The sequence below is a fragment of the Balaenoptera borealis genome (assembly GCF_965194805.1).
Source record: "Balaenoptera borealis genome assembly, chromosome: 10".
In the NCBI taxonomy this organism is placed as follows: Eukaryota; Metazoa; Chordata; class Mammalia; order Artiodactyla; family Balaenopteridae; genus Balaenoptera; species Balaenoptera borealis.
In genome coordinates this window covers 108,634,483-108,653,176 of record NC_138874.1, presented here as the reverse complement: position 1 = coordinate 108,653,176, position 18,694 = coordinate 108,634,483, and the positions used below count along the sequence as shown (strand labels likewise).

Genomic DNA, 18,694 nt, shown 5'->3' with positions numbered 1-18,694 from the left:
GCTTCAACAATAACTTCTCCATGATTGCATAGTGTACAGTATTCTAATTCCTACTGTTGGACAGCTAAGATCATGCTGATGTTTTGCACTATAAACAATGCTGCAGGGCTTCCCTGGTGACGCAGTGGTTGAGAGTCTGCCTGCCGGTGCGGGGGACACGGGTTCGAGCCCTGATCTGGGAAGATTCCACATGCCACGGAGCAACTAAGCCCGTGCGCCACAACTACTGAGCCCGAGTGCTGCAACTACTGAAGCCCGCACGCCTAGAGCCCGTGCTCCGCAACAAGAGAAGCCACTGCAATGAGAAGCCCGTGTACCGCAACGAAGAGTAGCCTCCACTCGCCGCAACTAGAGAAAGCCCACATGCAGCAATGAAGACCCAACACAGCCAAAAACAAATAAATAGAGTAAATAAATTTAAAAGAAAGAAAAAAACAGCTTTGCTGAGATGTAATTCATGTATCATACAATTCACCCATTTAAGTGTCCAGTTCAATAGTTTTTTAGTGTATTTACAGTTTTGCAACCATCACCATCAGTCAATTTAGAACATTTCCATCATCTCAGACAGAAACCCTGTACCCTTTAGCTGTCACCCTCCCTCTCTCCCCAGCCTCTTCCTCCCTCCAGCCCTAAGCAACCACTAATCTACTTTCTGTCTCTGCATATTTTCCTGTTCTGGACATTTCATATGAAAGGGATCATATAATATGTGGCTTTTTTGTGACTGGCTTCTTTCACTTAACATCATGTTTTCAAGGTTCATCCACCTTATGGCATGTATTGGTACTTCATTCCCTTTTACAGCTGAATAATATTCCATCGTATGGATCTACCACATTTTTTAATCCATTTGTCAGCTGATAGACATTTGGGTTCTTTTCACCTTTTGGCTACTATGAATAGTGAACATTTGTGCCCAAGTTTCTGTATGGACATATGTTTTCGTGTATCTCGGGGATATAGTTGGTGGGATTGCTGGATCATATGGCAACTCTGTTTAATCATTTGAGGAACTGCCAGACTGTTTCCCAAAGTGGCTGTACCATTTCACAGCATATGAGGGTTCCGATTTCTCTACCCAAACCCATTTTAATTCCACTCATGGGACTCCACTGGTGGTCCAGTGGTTAGGACTCTGCACTTCCATTGCAGGGGGCACAGGTACAATCCCTGGTCGGGGAACTAAGATCCCACAAGCCACGTGGCACGGCCGAAAAAAAAAAATCTCACTCATACTTCAGGTCTCAGCTTAAGCGCTACTTCCATGCAGAGAACCCTCCCTGGGCCTCACATGCCCTCCTGGGGTCTAGGTCAGCTTCTTTGCTTCAAGCTTTCAAAGAACTGGGCTTCCTCGCTTCAGGGCGCTCAAGCATTGCTTAGTGCAATGATTCCATCAGCACCTGTCTCTCCCCACACTGTGGGCTCCGTGAGGGCAGAGGCTGTCTGTGCTGTTCACCTTTGAAGCCCTAACCCACGCCTGGCCCACAGCAGCCAGCCGCCCATGAGAAATCTGTAGAATGAATGAGTCAGGGGCTGAAAGCGCAAAGGGCACGTAACTCATTCAGAGTCACCAAGTGGAGCCATGGGAGCCTTGTGTCCTATGCCACCCTATCCAACATGGTAGCCACCAGCCAAATGTGGCCACCGAACACTTGAAATGTGGCCAATGCCACTGAGAAATTAAGTTGTTGATTTTATTTCACTTTAATAAATTGAAATTTAAATAACTGTCAGGGCAGGTAGGAGTGGGGTAACACTGGTACTCCTGACACAGAGCTGAGTTCTGCTCCCCTGGCATTAGAACCTTCCTTTCCCCCAACATGCTCCTCTCTGCCCCTGAGGAGGTAGCCTTCGCCCAACAGTCCAGGAAAATGTTTGTGTTGACTGCAGGCTGAGCCTCAGGCATGGCCACTGATGCTTCCTTCTCTGGGCCTTGGGGAGGGACTAAAAGACTCAGTACTCTGGAGGGTCTCTAGAAATTGGAAGGTCCCAGTCCTGTTCCGGGGCTGGTACCTTTGCTACCCTGTTCCTTCTACTTGCACTTATGGTGATTTAAATACATTAAGATGAAATAAACTTAAAAACTCAATTTCCTAGTCACACTAGCCACATTTCAGTGCTCAGTGGCTACATGGGGCTAGTGGCCACCATATTGGGCAGGGTGGATAGAGGACATTTCCATCACTGCAGAAAGTTCTACTGGATAGCACTGCCCTAGAGGTTTCCCTACAGAGGCTTCTCTCCTCTCTGTCTCCCCCAGGATACTCTGTCCTCACTGCTTCTCAGCTCTCAAGGCCTCAGATCCTGTGGGCCAGCCTCCAACACATCCTACGCCATCCTCCTGTGTGCAAATGGGGCTGGGACTTCCCCCACCCAGTTCCTGGGGGGCCCGTCCTTCTCCCCAGCAGCTTGGCAGGCCCCAGCACATCCCCTTCTCATCTTCGGCTTACAAGAGCAAAAATGTCCTCTCTCATCTGGTACTCTAGTCTCCAGGATACCAAACCCTCTAAAGAAGAGTGAGGAAAAAAAGCACCTCTTCCTCTTCCTTATGAGCTCATAGGAAAATAAGACAGTTCATTTCTTCCCCAGGTCCTGCTTTTCCTGGTCATAGGCACAAGCCATTCACTTCTGTTCTTCTGCTCTCCTGGAATCAGAGGACTCAATGAATGATTGCAGCTGGGAAGGTCTACCAAGAGTGCCTAGCTCGACCTTTCATTTTGCATAATGGGAAGAAGGCCCAGAAGAGAAAAAGGACTTGCCCAAGATCACAGAGCATCCACCTTGACCTAATAAATACTGAATGACTCCAAATAATGAGGAGGAACAGAGATAAATTGTATCAACCTCCTACTATGTGTCGGGTGCTTTACCAATCACACATCAACTTATTTAACACCACAGGTCTTATGGCCCACTTCAGATTAGACTCTGAGGTTCAGAGAGGTTAGGTGACTTGCCTAAAGCAACACAGCTAGTAAGGGGCAGAGCTAGGACTCAAACCCTTGTCTTGCTACTTCATGACCTAAAAGAGTTGCTGGGCCATCTTTGTTGGAGGGGAGGGTCTGGGGAGGTGAGCCAGATGGTGGGTGATAGGAGAAGCAAACACAGAGAAGGTCATGGACATGGCACATAATATGTTAGGCTGACCGACACTCATGGTCACTGCTTTTGGCCTGGTGACTGTGGACTTTTTAACTTCTAGTCTAAGAAGTTCTCATTTGTAAGGAGGGCTTCTAAGATCATCTTAAGAATTTTTGTCTCAAGACTTCTACTTCCCAGGTTCAGAGATTTTGTGATGTGAACACTGTGGATGTTTGAATGACCACAGTCTCATGTGGGATGTAAAAAAAGTTCACTTTGAACCACTAAGCAAGGAAGACTCTGCAAGATGAGCTTTTAAGTTGCAAATTTCTGCCACTGAAATTCTGGTTCCCACTTTTGAGGCAGACCTCGCCCCCTAGTGGAAAGCGGTGGACTCTGCATTATAGTAAATGGTCCACCCACAGGAGGGTGCCTCCTTAAAGTTCTATATTTCATAATACAGGAAATTTGGTTTTAAAAATAAAATCAGCCAGTGTGGTGAAATAGATTCACAGCTTTGTTGTTGTTATTGGATTTTTTTTTTCACTGGAGAAGAAAGACAGTCGGGTATGTGGGGTACGGTGGAGACCCCTGCTATGGAATCAACATTTTCAGGTCGATCTGAGTTGTTTCTGGGTGTGATCCCAGACCTCCCGCATCAGGACCTCCCCAAAGCCTGGGAGTTAAAGTGCAGGTTCCTGGGTGTCTCCTAGGCTGCAAAGTCAGCCTTCACAGCTGGGGGGCCAGGGGTCCATTTGCACCAGCAACTAGGAGATCCTGGTGAAGATTCAGTCCAAGAGTCCTGGCCCTGGACATGAGCCTGTTCTCAGCTGTTTCAGCTTCACCTGTACCATTTTCCAGCATCCCTCCACCTGCAAGGACACTGCTCATCCTCCACGGCCCATTTACGTGCCACCTCCTCAGTGAGGCCACCCTTGCCCTGCCCCAACGCCCCCAGCGGAATCAAACGTGATTTCTCATGTGGCGGCACCCTGCCCAGCACGGCCCAGCATGCCCAGATGCTCCGCACACAGTTCTGTCAGGCATGTAGTAGGTGTTCAATAAATACTTGAATTAAGCACCTTAAAACTTTTCCCCTCGGGACTTCCCTGGTGGCGCAGTGGTTAAGAATCTGCCTGCTGGGCTTCCCTGGTGGCGCAGTGGTTAAGAATCCACCTGCCAATGCAGGGGACACAGGTTCGAGCCCTGGGCCGGGAGGATCCCACGTGCCGCGGAGCAACAAAGCCTGTGCGCCGCAACTACTGAGCCCATGTGCCTAGAGCCCGTGCTCTGCAACAAGAGAAGCCACCGCAATGAGAAGCCAGCACACCGCAACAAAGAGTAGCCCCTGCTCACCACAACTAGAGAAAGCCCGCGCACAGCAATGAAGATCCAACACAGCCAAATAAATAAATAAATAAATAAATAAATAAATAAACGTTTCCCCTCTTCTCAGTGGCCTGTGGAGGGAAATGGAAACTAGTGAGCCCTGTGGCCAGGCCTGTGGTGGCCCCGGCTCTGCCACTCTGAGGAACCTGGATGTACAACTGCCTTACTGTCTGAAGCTCAGCTGCCACTCTTTTTAAAAATTTAATTAATTAATTAATTAATTAATTATTTTTGGCTGCGTTGGGTCTTTGTTGCTGTGTGCGGGCTTTCTCTAGTTGCAGCGAGTGGGGGCTACTCTTCATTGTGGTGCTCGGGCTTCTCATTGCGGTGGCTTCTCTTGTTGTGGAGCACGGGCTCTAGGTGCGTGGGCTCAGTAGTTGTGGCACATGGGCTCAGTAGTTGTGGCTCGCGGGCTGTAGAGCACAGGCTCAGTAGTTGTGGCTCACGGGCTTAGTTGCTCCACGGCATGTGGGATCTTCCTGGACCAGGGCTTGAACCCATGTCCTCTGAATTGGCCGGCGGATTCTTAACCACTGCACCACCAGGGAAAACCTCAGCTGCCACTCTTACTGACGTGGAAAATACACCTACATCACGGGGAGGGGGGCCAGTTGGGAGGATTCAGTGAGAGGGTGGGCGTCAAGTGTAACATCTTTAAACCAGAACTGTCACTCCAGCTCCCTGGGCCTGATTCCCCCCTCTTACAGTAAGGAGGTAGAAATGACATCACCTCCTGTCCCTGACGCCCCGAGTCCTTCTGCCTCGGGTACCTCCATTCTCTGGCCCTTGAGGCAGGTGACGCAGCCCAGCCCGACAGGCCCTTACCCCATCCTTTCTGGGGTTGCCTTTCTCCTACACCCCTGCCTTTTGGACCCTCACAGTGTGACTGGTCACCTTAGGGAGGCATTTTTGGAATTGCTGTTCTGCGAGCTTTTCCCAATCCTGCAGACTCCGGGAGCTTGACATTGCATATTCCAAATAGCTGAGCCAGGACAGTGGTTTCCCATAGAAAGTGGACAGTCTTTCACGTTTCAGCAGCCTCTTCTCTCTTGGACATCTACGGACTTGCTTTTCAGAAGTTTTCTGTTCTTATCCTCCCCGTTATCCCCTAGGACCCTGGTGAAATGCCACGAGGCTGCTCTTTCTCCAGAGCCAGTAAGTCGAGCCGCACCCCGACATCTGCCCAGGGGCTGCTCACCAAGGGGCCGTTACACGAGTCGTGGCCGCAGGGATCATAGCCCCGAGGGAGGCCGAGGGGCTGTCTTATCCCCTTTTTATAGACAAGGAAGCACAGTTCACAGAGGGGAAATGACAAGTGACTGTTCCGACTTAGCACCATTAGTTTGGAGGCAAGGCAAATTCATCATCGCCTTCTTCTCCCAAGGTTGTGCTTCTCTGTTAAAAAAAAATCATCTCTCTGGAGAGAGAAAAAGAATCAGGTTCTAAGGAAAAACGCATTGCATAATCCCATTTTGAATGGGAAGAAAACTCCAAGTGCATCTAAAGGTAATTCGGGAAGGTCACCTGCCAAACTTCTGAATGATGGGGGTCCCACTGGATTTTATTCTCTTCTTTGAATTTTCTCATTTTTCTTCAACAAGCTTGTTATTATATAGAAGTAACATTTTGTGTTATAAAAGGGGAAACGATCCTGCTTATTTGAAAACAAACTACTGCTCCCTATGAAGACGTGGATGAATCTCTTAAACATGATGTTGAACCAAAGGATGCAGGCATGGAAGAGAGCAGGCTGCACGATTCTCTTCATTAAATATTCAAACTAAATGGCCATTGTAACGAATGTGATAGTCAGCGTTTACCTTCGAGAAACGGTGACTGGGAGGGAGTACCAGGCGGGAGGGGGGCATCTGGGTGGTGATCACGCACTTCCTGGTTTTGATCTGGGTGCTGGAATATGGGTGTGTTCATCTGTGGTCATTCATCAACCTACGTCATAGATTTTTGGCATTGATTTTGATTTTTTAAGATAGCCCACTAAAATACTATTTATCTTAATGACGGTGCATTTTGACACAAGGAGAGTGTCTCACTTGCCTTGCCCTGTCCCGGCCCTGCAGGGGTGGCAGGTATAATTGAGGCTGTGTTTTCCAACAGCCTATGCACTGGGTCACACCTGCCAACCCCTCAGAACCCTTTATATCAGGGACTTGTCTGGAAAGCTTAAAATACTCCAGGGATTTCAAACAGAATAAATATAATATAGAGAACAGATCACACAGATGAAGGAAGACCTGAGAAGGCAAACAGGAGAATGAGGCAACCCAGAAACTGGCAGGAAGTCTTCACCGCCCTGGAGCCACAGGGATACACAGATGAGGAGGTGTCACCAGAACAGAAGCAGAAGCAGGGCCATTTGATGGATCTAGAACCATGGCAGGAGGCTGCCAGGTAGGAGATGGGACAGCAGAGCAGAGCTGGAGCCATAGGGGAGACACAGCCACTGCTGGAAAATGCCCTCTGCAGCCGAGAGGGTGAGAAGTCCCCTGGCTTCTCTCAGTCTCTTATTCTCCAAGCTCCCATCACCACTTTCTGTTGGCTGGGCCTGGCCAGATGCAAGCTAGGGAACAGAACTTGCAGGATGGGGGCTAGGACAGACCCAACTCCCAGTTCCTTTGTCCAACTCTTCCACTGGGTCCCCTTGTCACCTTCCCACCAGCCTTCCTCTCTGCCAGGTCACTCTGCACAGGGCATCAGTCCTCTGCTGGGAAGGAGGTTCCCTTAGCCCATGTCTGATTCTAAGGTGATCATTAGACTAAATTTACCCACCTTGTTGTCTATACAGCATCAGCTGATGCTCCATCACTTTCCTAAAGACACTGGATAACAGGCTGTGGTGGACACACCCTAAATAATCACACACCTTGTATAATCCTCTCCCCTTGAGTGTGGGTAGAACATATGACTTACTTCTAGCCCCGAGAACATGGCCAAGGTGATGATATGTCACTCCCAAGATTACCTTGCGTTATGGACGGCTCTGTCTTAGCAGATGACAGTGAGAGAGACTCTCCTGCTGGCCTTGAAGGACAAACAGCCATGCTCTGAAATGTCTATAGAGAGCACCATGTGGCAGGGAACTACAGGGGCCTGTAGAACCTGGGTGGTCTCCTCTCAACAGCCAGCAAGCAGTCAGGCCCTCAGTCATACAGCTGCAAGGAAATGAATCTGCCAGCAACCTCATGAGCTTGGACGTGGGTTCTCCCCACTTGTGTCTTCAGATGAGAACACAGCCAGCTGCCACTGGATTGTAGACTTGACCCTGGGCAGGGGACCCAGCAAGGCTGCTTGGACTCCTGACCCACAACAACTGTGAAATAATAAGTATGTGTTGTTTAAGCCACTAAACTTTTGGTACTTTGCTACACTGCAATAGAAAACTAATCCACACAGTGGGAAAAAAGACTCTCTTGCCTTGCTTTTTCCAAAACCTAAAGTTCCATTTAAAAAGGTGGGACAGTAAATAAGTCACTCCATACCTTATAACTGTTTACTTCCCTTCCTACCTCTTGTTCTGGCTGAGCCAAAACTGCCAGGGACAATGGCAAGGTGTGTTGTTCTGTGTAGCAAGCAGAGATGTATCACAAAAAGGGGAACGTTGATGCTTCCAGTTGGCGTTATGTTGTCACTGCTGGTGCTCCCATAGGAGGGCTTCCGAGAGTGCGTCAAGTTAGGGCTGGACTCAGGGAGCTCTGGAGTCAATGATGGCAATGGACTCATGGCTCTGATACTTTCCATCCTCAAACGATATAAATGGGAGTGCTATGGTCTGAATGTGTCTCCCCAGAATTCGTATGTTGAATTCTAACCCCCAAAGGTAATGTCATTAGGAGGTGGGGCCTTTGGGAGGTGATTAGGTCATGAGGGAGAGGCAGGGCCTTCGTAAAATGGATTAGTACCCTTATTAAAAGAGGCCCCAGAGAGCTCCCTGCCCCCTCCACCATGTGAGGACACAGCGAGAAGAAGCCGTCTATGACCCAGAAAGCAGGTTCTCATCAAACACCACGTGGAATCTGCTGGCATCTTGATCTTGGACTTCCAGCCTCCAGAACTGTGAGTAACAAATTTCTGTTGTTTATAAGCCTCCCAGTCTGTGGTGTTTTGTTATAGCAGCCCAACAGACCAAGACAGTGGGCCAAAGTTCTGAGACCATTACTAACTCGGAGAGTCAGCTGAATACTTGAGCAGTCCCTTTCATGTCGTTTTATTTCCTTTTACATGGACCAGTGGAAGAAAAAAAATCCCATAGATTCTTCTGAAAACTGTTAAGATAATGAGAAGACGAATGAAAAACTTGCATAGATTGGGATGCCCACAGTTTGGATTTTCAAGGCCTAAAAGACGAAACAAAACAAAACAAACGGGACTTTCAGGATAAAAGCAATCATCCTCTAGAAGGGGAAAGAGGAAGGCCTAGCAATTGTATAAGATGCTGGTTCTCAACTCTGGATGTACATTAAGAATCATGTAGGGAAGGTTTTTAAAATAAACCTTAGGGGGCTTCCCTGGTGGCGCAGTGGTTGGGAGTCTGCCTGCTAGTGCGGGGGACACAGGTTCGAGCCCTGGTCTGGGAGGATCCCGCATGCCGCGGAGCAACTGGGCCCGTGGGCCACAGCTGCTGAGCCTGCGCGTCTGGAGCCTGTGCTCCGCAACGGGAGAGGCCGCGATAGTGAGAGGCCCGCGCACCGCGATGAAGAGTGGCCCCAGCTTGCCACAACTGGAGAGAGCCCTCCGCAGAGACGAGGACCCAACACAGCCAAAGATGAATAAATAAATAAATTAAAAAAAAATAAACCTTAAAAAAATTAAGTATAACTTAAATACAATAAAGTGCCCCAATCTTAAGGATACAGCTTGATGGATTTTCACAAGTAAGCACTGCTGTGTGACCACCACCCTGATCATGATAAAGAACATTTCAGGTACCTCTGAAATCTCCTTCCTATCCCCTCCTGGTCAATATCCCAGCCTCCCCCACTCCCACCTCCACAAGGAAATTGCTATTCTGATTTCTAACATCATACAGAATAATTAGAGGAGTCTTAAAAAATACTGATGCCTGGGTCCCACCACGGAATATCTGGTCTTATCTGGGTGGCTCTCAGGCCTGGGGAGTTTGCAAAGGGCCAGGTGATTCTGATGTGCAGCCAGGACTGAGAATTACTCACTGGTTTAAGGTCAAGTCCCATTTCTGGCAGGGCAACGAGGGTTTAAATTCACAGCCCAAAGAGCTCCTCCCAGCACTGCAGACAGGCTCTCTAGCAATTTCTGGATTGCAGCTGTCAGGAGCCAAGCCAGGTACTGAATCCACCGGGATGCTGCGGTGGCCCACTGAGGCAGATGACCTCAGTTCTCCTTGGACGAGCCAGGGGCGGGTGGGCTGGGCCATGGATTTTGGTGGAAGGTGATGTCCCGGCAAGAAAGGAGGTGTTGGCAGCAAATACGCTCCACCAGACATTCCACCTCCCGCTAAAAGTCCCCTTTGATATTTAGAAAATGATTCTGGTGTGACCCAAATCAGGCAGTCTGGTTTGGCTTATCGTTTTCAGTATGCCCAGATTTCATCCTACAAGGTTTTTCTTTAGCATTATTTGGAGCTGTGAAAATCCTTAAGAAACTGAGCAAATTTCCCCCCGTAGATCACTGGAGCTATAAAATCAGTGATCCCCAAAAAAGTGTGGAGGGGAGAACGAGCAAAAGAGCAATCAAAGAGAAAAGAAAAGGTAAGCACTCACGTGGCTTTTGCAGGACGACTTGACCAACCCAAACTTTTGCTTGATCTGGTTCGTCGTGAACTCTTGCCACTTGCCGTCCACCAGGGTCTGGGCTCTGATCTCGTACGTCACCAAGCGCTCTGCTCTCAGGCTGATGGGGCTGTGCTCATAGACGGAGGAGGCAAATTCCAAGTCGGTGTGCCTTATTCTCTGCAAGGAGGGTGACCCACCTTAGGTGGAACTGAAACCAGGGTGACCCGGAGTTAGCGAAACCTGGTCCCTGGCGCATCGGCCCTCCTGTCTGATGTGTACAGGGCAGAAGCGTTTCCCCATGGCCCCATTTCCTGCATGCAGCTGCTGCTGAATCGGTTGGCATTTGAACCCTCACCAAACCACTGGCCGACGGACTGGGGTTTGGCCAACTCAGGAAAACGCCATGAAGTCAATCTATATTGCATTGGAAGGTCTTCACATTGCTTTGCCAGAGTTTAAAAAACCAACAGTATTCATATGAGCACTTCGACTCCTGTTGTTACATAATTCATCTCTTCCATCCAGTAAAATCCATTATGTAGGGAAATGCGTGAGTCACTGAAGACCAAGGACTGGCCCAAAGAAGAGATGTGACTCGCTCAAGGACACATAAAGAGGTAGTGGCCAAGCTGGATGAAACCCCAGGTTTCTCATTCATGCATTCATTCATTTATCCACTCATAATACAAACATACAACCCCTATGTTCCTGTACTGTGATTGGCAGTGGTAATAAAAAGATATGGTAATATTAAAGATATGGTTTCTCAAGGAGCTTAAAGGTTTTGAGACTTATAATGAAACCCTAAGTGGAAAGTAGGGGTCCACCATCATAGTTGTCATTATCATCAACATCATCAGGGCCCTGTTCCAAGCCCTTTGCACAATTTAACACATTTAATACTCACAGCAACCTAGGAAGGTAGGTCTTATTACCTTGTCCATCTTAAAGGTCAGAAAGTGGACACAGGGAGGTTCCTGGGCTCACCAAGATCAAACGGCTCACCAGGTAGTTTGAATTCAGACTCTACTCTGAAACCCAGCTCTCTTGCCTCTCCTGAAAGTCCAGCAGGAGCATGGAGGTGAAGGTATCCACCTTCCTGACTCTTCCAGCGTCCTGTTCACAGCCTCTGCTTTGCCCCCCTAGAGAAAACCATTGCCTCTGCCTTTATGGGCGCTACGCGTTACTTCCACAGAAGAATGGCCATCTGTAAAGCATCCCCCAGCATGTACAAACTGAAAATGAATTGAGCCCCACATGTGGTTCCAGAGGACTATCATTTAACCTTGGCCTTACCAGTAGAGGCCATACAAACATGAAGACACTCCATTTTGAGATCCTCATCTATTGAATGGGTTAATAGCAGCAACCTCACAATGTGGATGCAAAAATCAAATGACATCACGACCATGAGCATGATTAGCACCAGGCTAACAACACATTACAAATGAATTAGTAATTAATGTTTAATCAATTATTATTAATTCTATATGAATTAATTCTGAATCTCAAAGGCTGTTTCAGAGACATATCTCTCCTGTGCTCTGTCCTTCTTACCTGCATATGAAAACTATATGAAGTAGTATCATGTTTGATTCCCTTTATCTCAAAGAAGAATCCATATATGGCAATCACTTTTGAATGTGTAGTATACTCCTAAATGGGGAAAGATAAGCAACAAAGTGACAGGGGTAAAAATCTTCAGTATTCAAAGGCAAGAAGACATAGCAAAACCAATTCTAGCTACAACTACTAAAGTGACTAATTTGTGATTTAAAACACAACAGCAATGTTAGCCTAGGAAACAAAAGAAAAGACAAACTGTAGTGACTTTACAAATCCTTACAGGTTGGCACTCAGTGGCAATACTGTTTGCTCTGCATGCCCCTTAGTGGGGAGAAGAATGAGTTAGGCATATTCTTAGATGACCCGCGGTCTGCAGACCTTTGAAACAAAGCATTTTGCTCCAATCTGATGGGCCTAAGAGACCCGCCATGCCCACGGTATTGCAGGGTGTCCTGGCCACTGCGGTCTGCAATCTGTCCACTTGGGCAGGTCCCTGCAAGCACAGCCCATCCAGGCCTGACCCAGAGGGGAGTCTCTGATGATAGACTCAGGGCCTCAAGCCCGTAAAACAAGAATTCTTTTGAGATCACTACTGGGGTGGCTTTAGTGATGTTGGAGGATTGCAGCCATTTCTTGAAGAATTGTTCCTATCGAGGGAGCCCAAGGCAGAGGGCAGGCACCAGCCGCTCAGGCTCCCCTGGTGACTGAGTGCCCAGAGGCTTTGCAGCCGAGCTCCCTAACTCACTGCCGCTTTGATTCTGGGCTCCGTCTAAAGAGCTGCTCAGAATAGTCGCCCTTGCAACCTTAACCGTGGGCTCAGAGTGGAATCTCTTCTTGAGCAGTTGGCAGCTCACCGTGTTTGTGGGGAAGAGGATGACCAACTCATCCCAGGTTGCCCAGGCCTTTCCTGGTTTTAGAACAGAAAGGTCCTGCATCCCCAGGAAATACCTCCAACCCTGGAAAGCTGGGACAGTTGGTCACCTTCATGGGAATCGTAGATGTGCCCATCAAGGGACTGAATGGCCTGTCCCAGGGCCCCGTCTTGGCATTTTACTTCTAAGGGGGTGGCCAAGTGTGCAGGAGAGACCCCTGTGATTTCCTCTTCTGCCCCGGCCTTCCTACCACAGGGAGGAAGTGAGCATGGCCCTTGTACAAAGGTCTCTAACCAAACACGGGACGGGATGGTTCTTCCCCTGGCTCGGGCCCAGCGGTCAGTACCTGGTTAAAGAGCAGCCCGAATCTCACCCCCTGGGTGGTAAGATCTTTCACGTGGGCCATGTCGCCCCCATTCTCCAGCTGAAAGGAAAACACACACCACTTGCCATCAGCCCGATCCCCCAACATCATCTCCACTACATTGATCCCTACAACCCCCATCGTGCTCGAAAGAGTTCTGTCTCTGGAGCCTCCATTCACCCATGAATCCAGGCCACAGCATTTACTGAAAACCTACTAGCCAGGTATCATGCTCAATGCTTTCAGAAGATGCAACGATGAGAACAAGAAAAATGCCCCACCATTTTTTTCTTACTTGAGAAATGAAATGTGTACATCAGGAGCCCGATCACAAGGCAGAGAATATTCGTAGCTATAAAGTCAAGAGCAAGTATGGCCCCATAGTGCAGTCTCCACGTGAGGGCGGGGGCCGGGAGGGAGCAAATTTCAGGAGGATGACATTGGTGGCAGGGGGCAAAGGGAAGGAGGTGGGCAGGGCCAGAAGGACATGAAAAGGGAGGTGGGGGACTTCCTGAGGTGTCCAGCCCCAGCCCCGAGACTGTCCCTCCTCTCTCTGTTGCCCCTTCCATCCTCTGCTCTGTTAGAACACGATTTTGAGTTATGTCCCAGAGAAGCACGGTTCCACGGAGTGGTTATCTACTGCGTACGGGGCACTGAGCCCTGTGCTCTGCACATTACAATAGGTAATTGTTGAGCTGAATTTAATTTTAACCAGTGACTCATAAATCTTCAGAACTCAAACACTGCCCTACTTCATCTCTGAAAATGCATGATTGGAAACACATAAGAAGCACAACAGTTTGCACAGACAATTCACAAAGGGGGAAATGCCACATGGAAAAATATTCATATTTACTAGTAACAAAGGGAATGCATATTAAAAAATGAGATGCCATTGTTCACTTCACAATTGACACAAGTGATCTGAAAGGAAAGTGCTCTGTGTTGCTGAGCTTGTTCAAAGAAAGGCACCTCATTTATCGCTGGGGAAGGAGTCATTTGGTCCAAATTTTGCCAATATGTATCAAGAACAAAAGTGCACATTCCTTTTGGGGCCAGTATTTTCTACTCTTCAGATTCTCCTATAAGAAAATAATTCTAAGTATAGTAAAATAAACCATTACGTGCAAATGCACTCACCACGCAGCCTACTTATAATAGTTAACAGTTAGAAACACCATGACTTTTCTACAATAAAGGAAAGGCCAAGTAGCATTGTTTGTAGTCTATCCTCTTGGTGGAAGAGTTTGCAGCCAGTAAAAATGGTGATAAGAAGCACATTTCATTAAGTGTATTTTTTTAAAAAAGACCTGAAGGCAATAAAATACAATGAGATGTTAGCAATGGTTGTTTTGGGGTGATGGGTCTGAGAGTGTGTGTCTTCTTTCAGTTTCTCTGAATTTTGAAATTTTTCAATAATGAGCACATGACATTTGTATCTGTGAGGGGACTCGGTTTGCAGGGCCGTGTGGCCAATTGTCCCCAACTCTCCGGGTCAACAGGGCAGATGTTCTAAACACCTGGGCTCCAAGGAGGGGCCTCCTCTTTCCTCCCCTCCAGGCTTGGCTCTTCCCACTTCCCCTGGGGAAGGATCCAGATACTTCCTGACCTCAGAGGCCCAGAGGTTTCGAATGCAAAACACATCGCCAGAAAAAACAAAGGCAATACATTTCGATAACTGTTTCCTTGCTGAGCTGGCGACTCACCGCATGGTAATGGTTGGCTATAACCCGGACCAGCCAGGATTCAGGGAAGAAGTTAATGTGTCGTAGCTCCTCCAGATCCTTGCCTGGGAAGAAGCACAAGGGGAACATTCTTATGGATTTATTCACAAGAGAACTGCAAAAATCTCATTTATGGAGGGAAAAAGGAGGAAGTTGGGAGCTGAGGACTGGCGGGCATTCCCGGGCCCCAGGAATTGTTAGATGTGTGGAACCCAAGCGGGATGTCCCACGGCCCTCTCCCCCAAAGGGTCCACAGCCCCCGGCCACAATCCTGCCCAAGGAGGGAGGGTTGAGATCTGATAAACAGTGTCTTTGGAGTGTCTAGAAGCAATTTGGACAAAGTATCTGGGCTCCATCAACCATTTGTGGGTTTTGGAGCTACTCATTCTATCTGGATAACTGGAAATGGCTTTGAAAAAGTTCTCAAATATCCTTTCAGATGCAAAGCTCTCACTGGTGGCCACCTGGGCTGCCCCAAACACACTCCCCAAGAGTTCCCTCTCTTTCCAAGTCACAGCTGCCTTGTTCTGGGCCCAGAGCATGAGGAAACTCAAGCCTGGAGCACAGACCCACAGTTTTCTCCCAAACTGCCGAGCAAGCGAGCAACCCAGAGGGGACGCCACTCTAAGAGGCAGGGCACGCGGTTAGATGGCAACACGCAGCCTTGGGCGCTGAGTACACTTTCATAATCGGTAAGCCCCTTCCATCCATCATCATGTTTTACAGAAGCTCTGATTATCCCCATTTTACAGACAAGGAAACTGAGACCGGGCAGCTAACTGACTTTCCTAAAGTCACACACCTTGGAAATGACAAAGCCAGATCTCAGCTGATTCCTTTGGAAATGTCTGGTGGGGCTTCCTCAGGAGTGGCTGAGGGGTGTGGCAGGTCCCCAACAGCCTCCCCTGGATGCACTCCCACGGGCTGGGGCTTACCTTTGGTGATACCGTGCAGACGCAGGCAAAGGAAGAGCGGCATCCAGTTCTGTCCCACATCCCGGTCCAGAAAGGAACACTTCTTGGGGAAGCTTAGCAGAGGTGCAAAGAGGAATAAAAGGCCTTCAGAACACTCCTTTCTGGAATTGGCTGGGGCTCGTGAAAGTCATGTCAGAGACTAGCGGTTTCACCAGCTAGGGGTAGATGGCGCCTGGTTCTCTCTGGATGGGTGGGGAGTGTGGAAGCAGAGGGCGGCTGCCCCCCAAGGTTGTAATGAGACAAAGGGTTATATTCCCCTTGCATCTACCACGTAGTAGGTGCCCGACAAATACTCATTAAATGATGATGGGAACACATAACTGTACAGAGGATTTCAGGATACGTTTTCTCCCTTGAGTCTCACAAACTTCTCAAGGGGCAGACAGGACAAGTATCATCGGCTCCATTTTACAGATGAAAAGACAACGGCTCAGCCAGGACTTGAACCCAGGGTTTCTGATTCCCCCTCTACACATGCTGCCCTTTGAGTAAGTGGCCAGTTTAGGCACTTCAAAAGCACTTTCTGGTAGAATCAAGAAGAAAGAAAGGTCGGATGAGTGGGTAACTCGTTTTAGCAGCTGGTTCCAGGATCAGTTCTGGACAGTGTTAATACTAAACTCTGGTTAATTTCCACACGTGGCTGAGGTCAGGGCTGGGTTGAAATCGGACTCCCCTTGAGAAGACACGTACACACAGGCACACATCCACTCTTGTTTTGAAACAACTTGCTCATAAAATGGTCACTTTTGACAAATGGGGACGACGGGGGATAATTTTTCCAATGACTTTGAAAACACATTCATTCCCTCAAGTCAGATCCTGTATGAGACCGGCCAAGGGCACTTTTAGAATATTTTTCCATGAATCAAGAGTGATGTCCAAATCACGCCCTGTCCCAGCCAGACTGAACACTCCATTGGCCCCGTGTCCCACCTCTGCTGGGGGTGCCCACCAACCTGCCTGGGGACCATTTGTTTTCACAAGATCTGGGAATTCCTGGGACTCTCTAACTCCTCCTCATGGCAGTGGCCCCAGGAGAGAAGTTTAAGGATTCTGAGGTGTTGTGAGAGGGGAGAGGGGCGCGAAGACAAATGAGCGAATTCAAATTCAATGATTATTTATTAGAATCCACTGGGGACCTGTCTCTGGGGGTGGACGGACCAGGCGTAAATAAAGGAGGGCTGATACTTCCAGGAGTGCAGGGCTATTGATCCTGGAACCAGCCCTCCATTACCCAGGGCAGGTGGAGCTGGGCTAGTGTGGGCCGTGCCAGTGCCCTGAGAAACACGGATCTCTTAGCTGGACAAATAACGCTCACTAGACTCCTTTCCCAGACGTGAATGCCTCCTCCTTCCCTGCCTCTCTCTCACCATTTAATGGAAGGATCAGCTAGGTGGCATCATGGCGGGCGCAGGCGTCAAGGAAGAAAGAAGGGGCTGAGGTGGTGCAGAACCCCCAGCCCAGCTGCGTGCTCTGGGGAACGAGCCCGGACCCTCGGCAAGGGCTCCCACAGCCCGGAGTGGCCCCTGAGGAGAGAGAACTTGCTGGAGCTACAGGTTAATACAGTTTCAGCCCAGGAGGGAAAGGACCATCCAGAGGACAGATTTCCCCTCCAGCTCAGAAGCCCCCAGGCGCCAACTCCACAGCTTTGTGGGAAGGATTCTGGGAGAGTAGGAGGGACCCAAGGCCCCTGAGTCTCCCTATGAGAGGCGCTCAGCCAGACGACCATCAGCCAGGACCTCTCCAGACAGACCTCCTCCCAGAGAAGATTCTAAATGAGCTTTGCTGAGACAGGTGATTGGACTTTATGACTCCTTTGGATCACAGTAAGTGGCACTGATGGTGGCTGATTTGGACAGGTCACAAGTCAGCTCATGCATCGCCCAACCATGCTTGGGGTCCCTGAGCTTGGGCCCTGGAGTCAGACAGACCAGGTTCCAGTCCTGGGCCAGCCGGCCGTCAGCCACGTGACCCAGCCTCCCCAAGCCTCCATCTCCTTTTCTGTCCGGGGGCACAATAGCCACATGTGCTTCCCTGGGTAGTCGGGAGAAGTAAAGGTGACAGAGCTTGTGATACGTCGGGCACAGCTGCTGGTCCTAGCGGTACTCCGGGCTTCATGATTGCCACCATTGTCCTCTCACCCCAAGGAGAGTGACCTGAACTTGAGCCGGTCAAGAGCATGGCCGTGTTCTTGCTGGCGTTCATTATCGCTGCCACCTCTAACTCACTGGAGCCATGGGCCACCTCAAAGGAAGTAAACGGGGGCCTCAGCTGCTGATTTTCTAAAATCCCAAAGCATCTGAGCAGTGTGGTCCAGCGCCTTGAACCAATGGGCGTAACCCTGCCCCTGGAGCCGGGCGGGTGGGTGGCTGCAGAGCCGGGACGCCGCCCGGGCCTCCCGAGAACAGCCCACGTGTTTCCATCTAACTGCTGCTGGGCCACGGCACCTGGATTCTCTGGGCCAAGGATGGGCACGCTCACCTGATGTAACATAAAAGTGGGGGAAGCTGGCTGCTGCGTCGGGACCTCTTTGCACGGCTGTTTGGCGGAAACAAAGGCTGGCATGGCTTACCCGGGCGCTGAGCTCTGTCTCTGCAAAGACTTTGGGTTTAGCTCTGACTATTCTGGGACAAGCTTCAGGCCATGGTGTCTGCCTCCTAAAGTTCATGGGAAACCCTTGGGGCATGACCCCCTTAGGGAGGACAGTTCATAGGTCCTTGATACTGAAAGATACACCCAGGTCGGCTCTGGGTTCTGCTTGCAAGACCCTGGGGACAAATCCTCCCTTCTGACCTCCTGTAAGGCGGTGCCGGGGACAAGTCTCTGTCAGACTGGCACAGGTTGGCATTTTAGAGCTGCCATCAGCCACGACCTTCTTGCTTCCTCCAGCCTGTCATCTGTCAGAGTCATTTACCCTTTCAGACTCAGAGCCCCATTAGCCCAACACTTCAAATTT

The 18,694-nt window shown here is 49.3% G+C and overlaps 1 protein-coding gene across 4 annotated transcripts in view; it reads right to left on the bottom strand.

Moving 5' to 3' along the window:
- The window catches only part of BTBD16 (BTB domain containing 16), a 62,874-nt gene that overhangs the window by 7,087 nt on the left and 37,093 nt on the right, over nt 1–18,694 (bottom strand). For all 4 annotated transcript variants that reach the window (XM_082406966.1, XM_082406968.1, XM_082406969.1 and 1 more), the window contains 5 exons: nt 15,700–15,791; nt 14,747–14,829; nt 13,023–13,100; nt 11,796–11,894; nt 10,227–10,415 (listed from right to left, as the gene is read on the bottom strand). In XM_082406966.1, the coding sequence (XP_082263092.1) occupies nt 10,227–10,415; nt 11,796–11,894; nt 13,023–13,100; nt 14,747–14,829; nt 15,700–15,791 (541 nt within the window). The remainder of the gene's footprint in view (nt 1–10,226; nt 10,416–11,795; nt 11,895–13,022; nt 13,101–14,746; nt 14,830–15,699; nt 15,792–18,694) is intronic.